The 17,392-nt window shown below is 40.4% G+C and overlaps 1 protein-coding gene across 3 annotated transcripts in view; it reads left to right on the top strand.

Moving 5' to 3' along the window:
• Positions 1-1,755: 1,755 nt before the first annotated feature.
• The window catches only part of LOC122556847 (carboxypeptidase inhibitor SmCI-like), a 49,174-nt gene continuing 33,537 nt past the window's right edge, over positions 1,756-17,392 (top strand). For 2 of the 3 annotated variants that reach the window (XM_043704092.2, XM_087988643.1), the window contains exons 1-2: positions 1,758-1,915; positions 10,386-10,586. In XM_043704092.2, the coding sequence (XP_043560027.1) occupies positions 1,843-1,915; positions 10,386-10,586 (274 nt within the window). In that variant the 5' untranslated portion in view covers positions 1,758-1,842. Of the gene's footprint in view, positions 1,916-10,385; positions 10,587-17,392 lie in introns of all 3 variants that reach the window. The other variant, XM_087988644.1, reaches the window with a different exon arrangement.

Here is a 17,392-nt window from a genome sequence, read left to right as displayed (position 1 = left end):
TAAAATGAGTAAGCACAAAGAGCAAGTGAATAGGCAGGAGATGCAGCCTGATCCAGTCCATAAGCCAGGTGCATGTCGCTGAGTACAATGTGTCCTTACCACAGAATACATTGTTGCCATTGCACCCCAAGGTGCAGCATTGAAGTGCAATATATACTGTAAGATGTGTCTTGTAGGCTAGTTTATGTCAGATGCCGTTGTCCATAAATATGAGGTGAATGTGACCAATGCATATGATACTCTGATCCAGATGAAGCTGCAGTGCTCTGAAAGCTTGTGATTTCAAATAAACCTGTCGGACTATAACCTGGTGTGTGTGTGTGACTTCTAATATTATCCACTCCAGTGCAGTGCCGGCACCTCCACATTATGATACCCTGAAATGTCGGTGCCTGGTACACAATATGGTTCTTTGAAGTGGAGAGCTGAAGTGACCAAGTACTCACTTTGAATTCCACACTGAGAATTCTCAATCTCTAGATTGCTTGTTGGGGTGTTTGAATAGGAAGCTACATAGTAATAAGGCAAGATGTGCAAATTGATAAGATCATTAAAAAGCAATGTACCCCCTGAATAGGCAGCTCACTGCTGCTACAATACCTCAAAATTAGTTAGAAAGGTGCAGTGAGATGTTCCTGACAATGAGATAGACCTCTACGGACTTGGTGCAGGATCCAGCCGGATTTCTCACCAGACCCTACATCATTCAGGCCTCTATTACATTCTGTCTCTAAGCCGTTTTCACGCTTTTGGTGATCGTCCAGTAGCCCATTCATCCTTTTTATGTTATACTGACTCACATTTCCTCAGAATTCCATTGGCACCACATGATCAAGATCTATATCCTTGGGGGATAATCTACGCAAACAGGAGCGTAAAGCTCTGCAAAATGAAATTAGTTCATCTGAAAGGCAACGGTATTATTTAACAATCTGACGTGTCTTTTGCTCAATGCTGAACTAACCACTGTGCATTCAAAAGGTCACTGGAAGACTTCCATCACAAATGAATTGGGGTGTTTGAGGCCGTGTTGAGTCTACATAAAACCCGAAAGAACTGCGGATGCTATAAATCTGAAACAAACTCGGGGATTGCTGGAAAAGCTCAGCAAGTCTGGCAGCATCTGTGCAGAGAAATCAGAGTTAACGTTACGGAAACGTTAACTCTGACTTTTCACAGATGCTGCCAGACCTGATGAACATTTCCAGCAATTTCTGTGTTTGTTTTTGTGTTAAATTTAGATTCTGTAGTACAGTAGTTTAAAATTAAAATAACATAAGCAAAAATATGATAAAAGTAATTGATAAAAGCAAGATGTTCCTTGCCTATACCTCTGACGTTTTGCCATTTAGAAATTAAAATTAGAGTTAGGTCCTCAAGGGGATATAGTGAATAAAAGCAGCAATCTCCTGGACAGTTCTAAGAGCATGCTTGCCCTGTCGCCATGGAATAATTTCCAATAATTTCTCCCTTTGAATGCAATCTTTTAAAAAAAAGCACGTATTGCGTCAGGCAAGCACTACTATTCCGTGACCTTCCCCACCTCAATTGCATTGATATTGATTGACTCGTCATCCGGGAAGGTTAATCGATGACATGTCCGGGTGTCATGTTCACCTGTAATGATTCCTGCATGTATCACAGGATGTCGGGCTTTTTTTTTGGATAAAGCCGGGTTTGAGAAGTCCTGCTCCATCGTGTGGAGTCACCCTGCAGCCGGAAGTAGGCGGGGATCCGACTTGAGACAACTTGGGGATTAAGAGCAGAGCAAGAGGAGGCGGAGATCGCTGTACATCAGCTCCCGGCAAACAGCAGCGTTCAACCCGGCTCTGAAATCCAACAATGCTCTTCAATCTGCTCAAAGTGGCGGTGCTCCTTCTGAGTGTGGATTGCGAAGCGGCTGCCCGGAATTCAGGTACAGTCCAGTAAATGCTATGAGGAAGATCCGAGAGCCGCGGCTAATCAGTGTGTGAAAGAGTTCACAGGGCTGTACAGTAAATCCTTCACTGAAAGTTTGGACCGGATCGCTGGTTTAAGTGTGAACTCCCCTTGGCAGGAGTGATGGATGTGCAAAGAGAGCACATCTGCTAGCATCCTGGAAGCTTAAAATGAAAAATAATGCTTGCGTACCCGGCAAATCTGGAGAAAAATGGATCCATAAACTCGATTAACTCTAGTACTGTATCTCTACGGACGTTGTCTGATCTGCTGAGTATTTTCCCAGTATTTTCTGTTTATATTAAAGGTTTGAACAACTGATTTCCGCCGATTTGAAAGCATAACAGGCAGGGATAGAACGGCAAAAAGTTGCAAGTTGGCATTGGGTTCTGATGGAAGACAGGAATGGTACCACGGTAGCTGATTAACGGACTAGGACCAGTGCAATACTTTATACTTCATTATTAGTATAGCTGTATGGTTTCGATGTTTAACCTCACTCTCCCCACATGATACTTAATAACAAGCGCATAACGAAAAGAAAATTTAATACATAAATTTATCTTGCATTTGTCACCACGTTGGCATATGAAGTGCTTTGATGGGCAGTGTTCCTCTCGGCAACAAACTCAAGCAATCATTTTCAGTCGTGTGTTCCAGAAAGAACTGAACACGCTGCTGTTGGCTCCATTAGTGTTTGGCACTGTTTCATTTTGTCAATGTTCTCTTGATTAAACTGTAATTTATTTAAACCTTTTGTACTTTGTACAAGTGTGAATATTTATGTTTTCTATATTTTTGCAAGCTGCACATTTTATCAACTTCATTATTGATTTTCTTTCAAGGAAGCATCTAAAATGTTTTGAATTGTGAGGTTGGGATAGAGTATGGTTACCACTGAGGAAGGCTGACAAGTATAAAATGGTAAAAACAATGACTGCAGATGCTGGAAACCAGGTTTTGGATTAGTGGTGCTGGAAGAGCACAGCAATTCAGGCAGCATCAGAGGAGCAGTAAAATCGACGTTTCGGGCTAAAGCCCTTCATCAGGAATAAAGGCAGAGAGCCTGAAGCGTGGAGAGATAAGCTAGAGGAGGGTGGGGGTGGGGAGAAAGTAGCATAGAGTACAGTAGGTGAGTGGGGAGAGGATGAAGGTGATAGGTCGGGGGCAGGGAAACGGTGGAGTGGATAGGTGGAAAAGAAGATAGGCAGGTAGGACAAGTCATGGGAACAGTGCTGAGCTGGAAGTTTGGAGCTAGGGTGAGGTGGGGGAAGGGGAAATGAGGAAACTGGTGAAGTCCACATTGATGCCCTGGGGTTCAAGTGTTCCGAGGCCGAAGATGAGGCATTGTTCCTCTAGGCGTCTGGTGGTGAGGGAGCGGCGGTGAAGGAGGCCCAGGACCTCCATGTCCTCGACAGAGTGGGAGGGGGAGCTGAAATGTTGGGCCATGGGGCGGAGGGGCTGATTGGTGCAGGTGTCCCGGAGATGTTTCCTAAAGCGCTCTGCTAGGAGGCGTCCAGTCTCCCCAATGTACAGGAGACCGCATCGGGAGCAACGGTTACAAGAAATGATATTAGTGGATGTGCAGGTAAAACTTTGATGGATGTGGAAGGCTCCTTTAGGGCCTTGGATGGAGGTGAGGGAGGACGTGTGGGCACAGGTTTTGCAGTTCCTGCGGTGGCAGGGGAAGATGCCAGGATGGGAGGGTGGGTTTTAGGGGGCGTGGACCTGACCAGAGGGAACGGTCTTTGCGGAAGGCGGAAAGGGGTGGGGAGGGAAATATATCCCTGGTGGTGGGGTCTTTTTGGAGGTGGCGGAAATGTCGGCGGATGATTTGGTTTATGCGAAGGTTGGTAGGGTGGAAGGTGAGCACTAGGGGCGTTCTGTCCTTGTTACGGTTGGAGAAGTGGGGTCTGAGGGTGGAGGTGCGGGATGTGGACGAGATGCATTGGAGGGCATCTTTAACCACGTGGGAAGGGAAATTGCGGTCTCTAAAGAAGGAGACCATCTGGTATGTTCGGTGGGGGAACTGGTCCTCCTGGGAGCAGATACGGCAGAGGCAGAGGAGTTGGGAATATGGGATGGCATTTTTGCAAGAGGTAGGGTGGGAAGAGGTGTAATCCAGGTAGCTGTGGGAGTCGGTGGGTTTGTAAAAAATGTCACTGTCAAGTCGGTCGTCATTGATGGAAATGGAGAGGTCCAGGAATGGGCGGGAGGTGTCAGAGATGGTCCAGGTAAATTTAAGGTCAGGGTGGAATGTGTTGGTGAAGTTGATGAATTGCTCAACCTCCTCGTGGGAGCATGAGGTGGCGCCAATGCAGTCATCAATGTAGTGGAGGAAGAGGTGGAGAGTGGTGCCGGTGTAATTACGGAAAGTCGATTGTTCGATGTAGCCAACAAAGAGACAGGCATAGCTGGGGCCCATACGTGTGCCCATGGCTACCCTTTTGGTCTGGAGGAAGTGGGAGGATTCGAAGGAGAAATTGTTAAGGGTGAGGACCAGTTCAGCCAAACGAATGAGAGTGTCGGTGGAAGGGTACTGTAGCAAATGTGCAGAATGTATTATAGGTCAGTGTGGAACAGTGCACTTTGTTAAGAGCAGTGAGAGGACCACTCTTAGAAACTAAAGGATGAATGTGTTAAAGGAACAACATGATCTAGAGGGATAAATTCACAAATTATTTAAATTGAAAGAATGCTACTGAATAATAAAATAAGGTTCTTTTCTAAAGAAACAAGAATTCAAAAGTGGTAAAGTATATGTTAAACTTGTATAGAACCTTGGCTAGATGACACTTAGTTATGGTCTCTACATTGCTGGAAGGATGTTTAGGCACTGGTGAAAGTCCAAAAATAAAGGACATCAGAACAGAATGATTATAAAAATAAGGAAAGACTGGATAAGCTGAGTCTTTGTTTTCTATGTTGAAAAGTGGTCTTCAAAATTGTAAAGCAGTTCAACATGGAGAAGATCTTTCCTGTTGTGGAGAAGTCCAAACTAACATCCATTAGTATAAGATAACTATCAATAAATCAAAAAAAAATTGGGTAGAATTTTCTTCACTCAGAGAGTGGCTACACTGTAGAACATTCTACAACATGGGGCAGTTGAGGTAACTATTAAAGGGAAGCTAGATCAATAGATCAGAAAGAAAAAGAATTAAAAGATTTGTTCATAGGTTGAGATGATGTAGTGTCTGAAGAAGTTCACGTGGAATTAAAAAACGGTCTATTTCTGTAAATACAATGTGACATCATGTGTGTGCAGTAGCAATGAGACAAACATAATTTGTTTCCTTGTTCTTTCGGTGAAATATTAAATTGTTGATCCCAGGGACATAGAGGTTGTGATGGAATTTGTGCAATAGTTGTAACTTTCACAGAAGTGTTTCTTGATATCTAAGAATGTATGAGGGCTAATGTAATAATTTGGGTCACAGATTATATTTAATTTGAAGAGCAAAATCAATATGCTGTCGCAGAAATAGTGTTACTGAGCTCTGCAGAATTAGCAAAGAATCAATGTCGAGGAAAGTTACACAGAATTATTGAGGAAATTCACGGAGTGAGGAAATACAGGTAAAGACTGGACATTCCCTTATATTTCAGAATAATAAATCTTTCAGTTTTATATTTTTCAGCATTATGTATTATTCAATTTAAAAGTATATTGACATGGAAGAGTTTAATATGTTGGAAGATCCAAATCATTTTATTTTTGGCTGCCATTCCAGTATTGTGTCAACAAGGATCAGAATTGAATGCCGCGATGTTATGAGTTATCACTTTGTAAGACAAACATGCAAGAGCAGGTAGAATACATTGTTATTTGCATAGGAGTTTAAACATTTTCATAGTTATTTTCCAAATGAAGCAGTGGAAAATACGTGTTACATTAAATATTACTAACTGTCCTACATTTTGGAGGGCAACAGCAATGTCGTACTGAGTGGAAAAAGTAAGAGGGCAGTTAATAAGTTGTATTCTTCTACTTTTTCTAACTATAAATTATACATGTCATCTGCTATGATCAACATCCAATATACATATACATTTAGGAAATGCTAGCTGTGCAAAATACAGGATTCACTCTAATCAGTAAAGTCTGTCCACTTCAGGTGATCCACAGAAGCAGAATTAATGTGCCAATTTGTATCAGACAGGTTACCCTAGATGCTGCCTGACCTGCTGTGCTGTTCCAGCAATAAAGTTTCAGATCAGACAGGTTACGTCTAGACTATAAAATCCTAAGATGTCTTGACAGGTGAATGTAAAGAAATTGTTTACTCTTGTGGGAGAATCTAGAATTAGGAGTGTGTTTAACAGTAGGGTGTCATCTATCTAAGATAGAAGTAAGCAAAATTTTATTTTTTCTCAGAGATTTGTGTGTCTTTGGAACTCTCTTTCCTAAAAGGGAGTAAAAGCAATCTTTGAATATCTGGAAGGCAAATGTAGATAGAGTCTTGATAAGCAAGTGGATTGGAAGGTTATCTTGGGTAGGTAGGAATGTGGAGTAATTAGATCAGCCACGGTCTATTTGAATGGTGGTGCATGCTGAAGGAACTGAGTGGTCTACTCCTGCCCCTGATATTTGTACCTTTTTTAATTAAGTGCTTAACAACAGCAAATTACTTCATTACTTCTCTAGGTGGTTTGAGATATCATAAGATAGTGAAAGAATGCATGCTTTTGCTGTGATCCTTAGTTAGATTTTGTACATTGAAGCTGATCCAGATAGAATCCAGCACAAGAGATCTTAAATTAATGTACCTTTATGATATTGCTACACATGGTGAACATATTTCAGAGCACAAATAGGTTTTGGATATTCACTGAAATACAAAAACACTGCCTGAGATGATGATGAGGATTTCTGAACACCATTGTCATAATGCATTAGAACATTTTTGAAGTTAGACAATGACCTCATTCCTGCAATGAAATTAAAGTGTGGTGGGATCTCACTCAGCAATTAGAAAACGAATGAGAATTGGTGGTCACATTGAACAAGCCAGTTCTGCATTTGTGACTCTACTGTCAAATGAAAATATGTAAACTTGAAATCAGTTTTCCCAAAATGATTTTCTTTTTTCCCCTGAAATGTAAATGTGTACGGATTAGTGTCCACCTTTTAGAGCAAGCAATTTTTAAACTAGCGTCAGGCTACCAACACATAAACAACTTTAAAGACTATGTAAGCTGTAGAAAATTACAGTGAATACTTTTTTTTAGTTTTGTGAGTTATTGGCTTGCCCAGGCCTGTATGCTATTCAGAAAAGCTACATTAGGAGAACTTGATTTAAAAGTGTTGATCTGAGAAGCATACAGGTGGTGGGAAAACATGACTCTCGACTTTTATTAAAATGCAAGGAATTTCTAAACATTTTATGGCTCCCAACTATATTTGATATCATTGTAGTTTATTGAATGAATGTCGTAAATATTAATTTGAGGCAGCTGAACTACCAGACAACATGAGAAGGAAGGAGTACTGCTGGATATCTGCCCCCTAATTCACTCTTTCCATGCCTTCTACTACCCTCCCTAAATGGAACTTGGCCATTTTTTGAACAGCCCACTACATTGTTATGGGCCAGATCAGGCCCCTCAAAATGTTTTAAGAAGGTAGCCCAGATCCTAACTCTTTCTTATTTTAAAGGCAAATGTTAAGTACTGTGTTCCAGATACAAATTGACTGGTCAAATTCCTTGACATTAAACAAAACACACAGTTTATTTAAACACAGTAGTTAAAATACAACCAAAGAAAGATGAATTTAGAATGACTTAACTGTATTGGAAAACTTAACAGAACAATAGATACAGTGACTATTACTAATGAACTGTTCCAATATAGTAACTTCCCATGAACACACCCCTTGGCACAAAGCTAAATTCAGACACAGATTATCACATGCAATCCTCCAATCCAGGAGGGAAAAAAAAATCAAGAGAAAACTCAGGGAAAGTAGCAGCCATTTACTGAAGCTTCCAACTCTTTTGAGATCCCAACAGCTTCTGATGCTACTGAAAAACCAAAACCCAGAAATCCTGATCTGTGAGAGCTGGCTACTCCCATTAAGGCTACGCCAAAGGCCTCCCAAGCTGTTTTCTCCAGTGCGTTTGGTAGACTGCTTGGTACCTTTGCCTTATAACCTCTCTTAAAATTAACAGGGAAAGTAACCTCTTAAAGCAACAACATTGTCACAGCAATTAACTTGTTGCCAGAAGTAGGGTTAAGGAAATTACTTGAATTCTCTGCCTTCCTGTAGCATACTACCTTTGCTATGTAAATAAGGAGGGCTAGTGGTTATTGCATCCTCTCAGTTTATCATGAGGACAGCCACAGATCAATCAGAGCTGGAAATGTGTTGCTGGAAAAGCGCAGCAGGTCAGGCAGCATCCAGGGAACAGGAGAATCGACGTTTCGGGCATAAGCCCTTCTTCAGGAATCCTGAAGAAGGGCTTATGCCCGAAACATCGATTCTCCTGTTCCCTGGATGCTGCCTGACCTGCTGCGCTTTTCCAGCAACACATTTCCAGCTCTGATCTCCAGCATCTGCAGACCTCACTTTCTCCTCACAGATCAATCAGAACCTAACATTGCAGGGGGAAAATAGTTCTCCCATAACAGAAGCTCCATTTAAGAGATCTGTCCATGTGTAGTTGCATGATAATCTTAATAAGCCCTGGCACGCAACAAATGGGCCTTGAACAGCAAAGAGAAATTAGAAGGAACATTAATGGTGGTACTTCCTCAATAGCAGCATGAAGACCCTGAATGAGGGAGCACACCTGGTTAGCGTTTCCTCTTTTTTTTTGCCTTTCTAACATCAGGAGGTACACAAAAATTCTTGCAAGTCTTATGAAGGATTCCTATCCATTTTCGAGTTTAACTATTCAAATTTAGGATATTGCAAAGAGTACCCTGATGTAGCCGTCTCTGAGGAGTTACGTATTCACTAGGAACCCACTGCATAACTGTATTAAAAACCAAGAAATTTAGTCAGACTAATGGCAGAGTAAAAATGGTGAAAGGCAGACCTTTTTTTTCTTAATATTTCTACTGCAGTATATCTGACTTGCAAAATACCAACTAATGAAGAAATCAACGAATATTGTAGCATCTTTGCGATATTTTTGTACTGTAATTGTAGTAAGTACATTTAATATATCAAGCAGTGGGACTTTTAGAATGAAAAATATTTGTCTCAATCCTTATGCTGTAATCCTAAGCAGTTTTATAGCAGCTCTGAAGGGATCTTTGCTGGTTTCAGGACCATCTATAATTTAAGTGAGATAAGCTTTTTTAGTCGGAATTGCTCACAGACTAATGCTTCATAGTTCAGCAAGCTCTCTGAGATCTTGTTCTCAAATGTTTTAGTTTCATTTTTCACATTACTTGACTGTCTCTTTGATAACTACTGTTGCTGCTTTGGAAAGCTTTCATTGCTAAGAAGGGACTAAACATTTATCAAAGGAAACCTTTAAAATAAGCATCAAAACATCTTGAAAGAGGGATAGTGATGAGTATTTTTTTTAAACCCAACAACTTGCTTTGTTCTGGAATGCCACTATTTGGAAGAGTTCTTTGATCTCAGAATCCTAATACCTTGTAACAAATGTACGAATGTAAGACATTCTCTTGGAAGGAAAGGCCACATCATTTCATTTTCAAATTGTAAAAAGAACTTTGCAAGTGTTTACCTTATTATGTTTACCTTGTTTATTTATGTCATATTATTTTGCAATATTGGAATAGATTTGACATTGTTCAAAATTGGAGCCTAAAATTTAAAAAAAAATCAGTTTTACACATATAGTGGTATCAACAAGCGATCAAGCATGCTCAAAACCTTTCACTGCTTGATTAGATTTTTGCATTCCAGTACTAAAAATACTTATCTTGCCATTTCCTGATGAAGGGCTCCAGCCCGAAACGTCGCTTTTCCTGCTCCTCGGATGCTGCCTGAACTGCTGTGCTTTTCCAGCAACACACTCTCAACTCTGATTTCCAGCATCTGCAGACCTCATGTCATATGTTGAACTTAAAGCACATACTATTCTAGTTGATTCAGCAGATTAAGAATTAAGTTTATCTAGTGAATTTGGTAACATTCTGGAAAAAGGAGATCATAAATAGACCATTTTGAAGTCAGCAGGTGTCTCAACAATAGAGTAAGTGGAAACAAATTACAACCATATTAGCAGGCATTTGTCACCAGAATTGTATGCGATCAGAATAGGTCTAATTTATAAAATTCATAATGGAAAAATGGTGCACTCTCAATATTTAGAGGTTTGTTTCACAATTTAAAACTCTGAAATTGGGCAGAAAAGAAGGAAAATTGACTCCTAATCATGGTGAAAATTGCCTATATAACTTCCACTTGCAATCAATATTTATTGTGCTAAAGACCATACTAACTGATACTTTTTCTTCTGCAGAAAATAAGCGTAAGGAGTTGACATATGGCCATGAAATATGTACATACAAAGCCGACGGTGGGGATTGCAAAGCTATAAACAAAAGATACTATTTCAACATATTCACACAGAAATGTGAAGCATTTATCTACGGTGGATGTGGTGGAAATGAAAACAACTTTGAAACGATGAAAGAATGTCTGGCCAAATGTAAAGGAAAGGGTAAGCTAATTAACCTCACTGTGATTGTTCAAATATAACATATCTTTTGAATCTGGAAGTATCAAAGAAATTGGGCTGATTTGAGAGACTAATTAAACAAGTAGGGGAATGGGTCATGGGCAGGTTTCTCTTCGGAGGGTCGGTGTGCACTTGTTGGGCTGAAGGGCCTGTTTCCACACTGTAGAGAATCTATCTATCTAAAAGATGCCAGTGATTTGTTATTCTCACCTGTAAACTTTCTTGGGGTTTTATACTGAAGGTTCTTGTCAGGCAACCATCTAAGAAGGACATCTGGGACTTACATGAATGTGAAAACAACCATGTATCTCAGTCTGAAAAATATTAATGAACTGCAAAGTCTGGCTAAGAAGTTAAAGTTTGAAATGAATACAGAAAACAAAATAACTTGAAAGAAAGATTGAGGTTGAATGGGTGAGTGAATCGATACAGAAAGAAAAGATTTTTAAAAATTAACATATGGTGCTTGTTTGCTTGTATGGGAGTTGGTCTGAGTGACCTAGGAATCCCCAGGCTGGGTGGAAAACCTATTTGGGGTCCCTGACATTGCATGTAAAGATTTTAAAGATGGCAGGGTGATCAATCAATCATTCATTCCCTCAATCCTTCACTTTCTGTGCACCATCCATGCCAACCTATGTCCATCTACTCCTCTTCAAGATGACTGATACACTGTTGTGCGTTGGTGTGGTAAGAGTGAACATAGAACATAGGACATAGAAGAATACAGTGCAGTACAGCCCCTTTGGCCCTCGATGTTGCGCCGATCCAAGCCCACCTAACCTACACTAGCCCACTATCCTCCATATGCCTATCCAATGCCCGCTTAAATGCCCATAAAGAGGGAGAGTCCACCACTGCTACTGGCAGGGCATTCCATGAACTCACGACTCGCTGAGTAAAGAACCTACCCCTAACATCTGTCCTATACCTACCACACCTTAATTTAAAGCTATGCCCCCTCGTAATAGCTGACTCCATACGTGGAAAAAGGTTCTCACGGTCAACCCTACCTAAACCCCTAATCATCTTGTACACCTCTATCAAGTCACCCCTAAACCTTCTTTTCTCCAATGAAAACAACCCCAAGTGCCTCAGCCTTTCCTCATACAGTCTTCCTACCATACCAGGCAACATCCTGGTAAACCTCCTCTGCACCCGTTCCAGTGCCTCCACATCCTTCCTATAGTATGGCGACCAAAACTGCACACAATACTCCAGATGCGACCGCACCAGAGTCTTATACAACTGCAACATGATCTCAGGACTCCGGAACTCAATTCCTCGACCAAAAAAAGCCAGTACGCCATATGCCTTCTTCACCGCACTATTTACCTGGGTGGCAACTTTCAAAGATCTGTGTACATGGACACCAAGATCCCTCTGTTCATCCACACTACCAAGTATCCGACCATTAGCCCAGTACCCCATCTTTCTGTTACTCTTACCAAAGTGAATCACCTCACACTTAGCTACATTGAACTCCATTTGCCACCTTTCTGCCCAGTTCTGCAGCTTATCTATATCCCGCTGTAACCTGCCACATCCTTCCTCACTGTCTACAACTCCTCCGACTTTCGTATCATCCGCAAACTTGCTCACCCAACCTTCTAGCCCCTCCTCCAGGTCATTTATAAAAATGACAAACAGCAATGATCCCAAAACAGATCCTTGCAGAACACCGCTAGTAACGGCACTCCAAGATGAACCTTTACCATCAACTACTACCCTCTGTCTTCTTCCAGCCAGCCAATTCCTAATCCAAACCTCCAACTCACCCTCAATGCCATACCTCCGTATTTTTTGCAGTAGTCTACCATGGGGAACCTGATCAAACGCCTTACTAAAATCCATATACACCACATCTACTGCTTTCCCCTCATCCACCTCCTTAGTCACCTTCTCAAAGAATTCAATAAGGTTTGTGAGGCACGACCTGCCCTTCACAAAACCATGCTGACTATCCTTGATCACATTATTCCTATCCAGATGTTCATAAATCCTATCCCTTACAATTCTCTCTAAGACTTTGCCCACAACAGAAGTGAGACTCACCGGCCTATAGTTACTAGGGTTATCCCTACTCCCCTTCTTGAACAAGGGAACCACATTTGCTAGCTTCCAGTCTTCTGGCACTACTCCTGTAGACAACGAGGACATAAAAATCAAGGTCAATGGCTCTGCAATCTCCTCCCTTGCTTCCCAGAGAATCCTAGGATAAATGCCATCAGGCCCAGGGGACTTATCTATTTTCACCCTTTCCAGAATTTCCAACACCTCTTCCCTACATACCTCAAAGCCATTCACTTAATTGTGACTCAGTATTCACATCGGCAACAATGTCTTGTTCCTGAGTGAATACTGACGAAAAGTATTCATTCAGTGTCTCCCCAATCTCTTCAGCCTCCACACGCAACTTCCCACTACTATCCTTGACTGGACCTATTCCTACTCTAGTCATTCTTTTATTCCTGACATACCTATAGAAAGCCTTAGGGCTTTCCCTAATCCTACCAACTAAGGACCTTTCATGTCCCCTCCTTGCTTCTCTTAGCTCTCTCTTCAGGTCCTTCCTGGCTACCTTATAACTCTCAATCGCCCCAATTGAACCTTCACGCCTCATCTTTACATAGGCCGCCCTCTTCCATTTAACAAGGGATTCCAATTCCTTATTAAACCACGGCTCCCTCACACGACCCTTTCCTCCCTGCCTGACAGGTACATACTTATCAAGGACACTCAATAGTTGCTCCTTGAACAAGCTCCACATATCAATTACGCCCTTGCCTTGAAGCCTACTTTTCCAATGTTGAATGTTGAAGGTGGTGAATCGGGTGACAATCAAGTGGGCTAATTTGACCTTCAATGTCAAGCTTCTTGAGTATTGATCGAGGTGCACTTATTCAGGCAAGTGGGGAGAATTGTAAGTACACTCCTTGTAGGTGGTACGTCGGCCCTGTTTACTTTCTGACTTACAGTCAGTCCTGCTATAACGCAGTGGTTCTGTTCTTGTGAAATCCTGTGTTCTATGAAAGTTGTGTAATAGCAGCACCATTTAAGCTAATGGAATTGCGTTATAACCAATACACCCTTTAAAATTTCACATTTTAAAAACAGGGTCCCCAATTCATCAAACATGTTATCGCGAATTTGTGTTAACAAAATGTGCATTATAACAGAAGGACCTGTACTTAATTCAAATTGTCATGTCCTTTAACTTCACACCGTTTACTGCATTTGAATAGTGAGTCAAAGGGTGATGTGCCATTTTTGAGAAATCTCTCGAGGAAATGTGTGTCGCAGACAGAACATTCCTGATTCAATGTTTAGCTCTATATGTTGATCATTGTCATTTGCTAGCTGACTTTCTGTTTCGTGGTTGAGCATGTTAAAAGGTCATCATCATTTCTATCATAATATCAGTCCATTGGTGTTTTGGTATGTGAGGTGCTGGAAAGTAGTGGGCCAGGATTTGCTGGCAAAATAATGATGAGTCTATTGGTACTCTCTGTTATGCATGCAAAAACATCAGGCGAGGGGCAGATGTGCAGCTAAATTTATATGTCCAGAAGGTGCAGTCCAAATTGTGCCATTCAACTATTAGCTTTGTGAAAGAGGCATTTTCTTTGCCAGCCTCACCATTACATATGTCAAATAGTATGAAGTTACTGTATTTACACAATAAATACAAATTAGACCTGCCAAAGAGAGCCCAGCTTGAGGCTATTATAGTTTGATGCTTTTTAGCCATGTGGTATGTATTAATTACAGTCTCTTTCACATTGAAAATTAAGAAGTAAAAGTGTAGAAGTATAAAGTTAATATTATAAACAAAAACATCTAAGAAGAAATCATGTTAATCTCTTTATCTGTAATTACTCTATTAACAGTCTATTGGCTGTCTTGGACCTAACTGGCACAAAAGTTCTCTTTCTATTTACTTATCTCCTGTTCATCCTTTCCTGCCAACCACTTGTCCTCTTGTCTCAAACTGACTTTAGAAATTTATGCAAAATTAGGGTTGATGAGTGTCGAGGAAATTACTTAGTCTGAGACTTCGAGACTTGTTTCAAGAAGCTTTATTTTTTGTGAACTCACAGAGAGGCTGCTACAGTTTTCATTGTCTCATAGCACTCTCTCAAACTGAAAAGTCAGCCTATACTTAGACAGCAATATATACAACTCTGCTTACATTCTGCACTTTACAATAATTCAAGATAAAGATAAGCACAGTGCAGCGATCAACTTTGTTCTTTGATGTTGCTCAAGGGCAGAGAAACTAATGAGCTCAAGATGCACTCCAACTAAAGAGCTTCAGACACTTTCCCTATATTTCATCAAACTATAATTATACAACCTCAGTCTTTATCTCTAGCAATATGTTTCAACTACTTGAGAGCCTGAGAGCTTGAGAGCCAAGGTATGTTTTACCTAGGTCAAGTATCCCATCATGCAGCAGTGTGCCACATTCTTACTATTTCCACAATAAGATGTATCTTATCAATGGCTAGGAGCTGTTGAAAAGGGTGTGGAAGTCTTCCCAGTTATGTCAGAACATTGCTCTTGCTCACCCTACAAGGAAAGTCTTAGCTTCTCTTGCCTCAGAATTGGCCCATTGCCTGCTGGGGTTTAATCCAGAGGTATTTTCTTATATTATTTGTCAGTGTTGGTTTGCCATTGCCTTCTACTATTCGGGGCAGGACAAAGACTAAAATGTCTAGCTCAGATGCAATGGAAAGCAAACTGTTGGTGCTATTTCGAACCAAATGCTAGTCTGTGACCTAAATGGTCTGTCTCCATGTTACATTCAAACTGAAATGCGTACTTTCTTTTTAAATACAATTATGTACTCTGTAATATGCAGCAGCAAAATATTGACTTACAAATTTTTGTTTATTATTTCAAACAGCAAAATTTCTATAAAATGAACTTCCACATTAAATATATCCATTAGGGTATCAATTCTAACATTTCCATTATCAGCCTGTCCAATATGTACAATGTTGTTGTTAGTAACCAAACCATAGACATCATATGCAGTCCATCTTGAATCTATTCATGTCACAACAGAATAACTGTCTGAAAGTCTCAAATGCTTTATTTCCGCTGGATGCAAGATAACTGTCCTTGCTTCATTGCTAACAGCACTGTCGGGGACTCATTACTAAGTGTATCAGATGTTTGTTGCCTTAGTTGACTAACCCATCAGTTATAACAAAGTATAGTTGGAATCAAAAAATACTTTTCTCCCCCTCAATTTGTTGTACTGAAGATGTTTCTGGCCACATAGAATATGATATTGAGAGAATAAACACTGTAATGACTGAAATTTATTTTTAAGTGATGAGACCATTTATATCAAATGGAAAAAAGAATCTGTTACTAATCTTTCATCCCTTTTTCAGAAGTATTGCATATAATGCACACTTCTCTCAAAAAGTCTTGTTGAAGTCATTAGTTTTGTTATGTTTGAATGCATCTGACTGAACAGTATATAATTATTCAGACATTGATTATTTCAAGCTAGCTATATACGCCTCCTCCCAGAGAAATAGCACTGCTAACTTGCTTATGCTGACCATTTACTGTCTCCCTGCTAACAAAAGGTTATTGAATCAGGACAAAGTTGGAACTTAAGGTCCGGAGTATGAGAGTAGCATGAGAGGCTAGATTAACACAAACTCTGAAACCCATGGCAACACATTCAGAAACTGATCATTCTTCTTGCATTCCATGAAATTGGTTGAGCAAAACAGCATGATTTATGGCACAATGACTAAACTTTTCAACTGCATGACTTAAATTTTGGCAACTAAAATGCATTGCAGCTGTAAATCTTGAAGAGCAGCCCAGTATTTTTACACAGATAGCACAGAGCAACAGGCACCAACAACTGATGTGGCTCATCATGTTTTTAGGGTATCATTCTCATACTCAAAAGATAAATCTTGAAAATGTGCAAATGTTATCCTCCAAATGATTGTAAACTTTTGAGAAATGAGTTATTAATACAGATAATATCTCTGTTCCATGCTTTATTAACTCTTGACTCTGATCTCCAGTGTCTGCAGTCCTCACATTTGCCTACTTCTCTTTTATTCCCAATGTGTAGATAGCTAGCATTTTGTCAATGATTCAGAGTTGATGTATTCTTGGAGGCTCCTGGATGGTTTAGGTAGAGGGTTTGGTTGTGTCAGAGACATGGTTGTGTCAGAGACATGGTTATGTCCCTTGGACTTAGAAAGAGTTTTTTCAACAAATCTTTCCCACTTGCCTGTCCTTGGTGGCCACTGAAGACTCCTGAGCGAAGTGCATCTAACCTTTGTTCTACTTAATCATCGATCAATCTTGAAAATATATTGATCACCTGGAATGCTTCTCCCATTAAAAGTCCGAGGAGTCCAACTTCTTGGAACAACTATGAATTAACCCACATGTTTAACAGGTCTGTGTAGCTTACAATTAAATTTTAAAAATTGTCTTACCAATGGACGCTACTGTAACTCTATTCAATTCATTATATTGTTTCAATTCCCAGTTGTAGCTACAAATTTTGCTTAGACTTCTTGCAGCAGTCTTTTTTTCTAGATCTTGCTTCACTTGCAGCAAAATGTGTAGGAAAGGTATTCCTTTGGGGCTTATACTAATTTTGCTATCTTTAGAAGAGTTGCTAAAGATGCAGGAAAGTCCAATCAAAGTTTGAGCATATTGTACCCAACCTTTCTGGAGTTCACATCTCAGTTTGCACAGTCCTTCCTGGGCTTGCCAGAGAGATTTGTCTTCAGTGC

This window comes from Chiloscyllium plagiosum, unplaced genomic scaffold (assembly GCF_037043375.1).
Source record: "Chiloscyllium plagiosum isolate Xiang-an unplaced genomic scaffold, Cpla_swu_hap1 HiC_scaffold_7, whole genome shotgun sequence".
Taxonomy (NCBI): domain Eukaryota; kingdom Metazoa; phylum Chordata; class Chondrichthyes; order Orectolobiformes; family Hemiscylliidae; genus Chiloscyllium; species Chiloscyllium plagiosum.
This window is presented reverse-complemented; position numbering and strand designations above follow the sequence as displayed.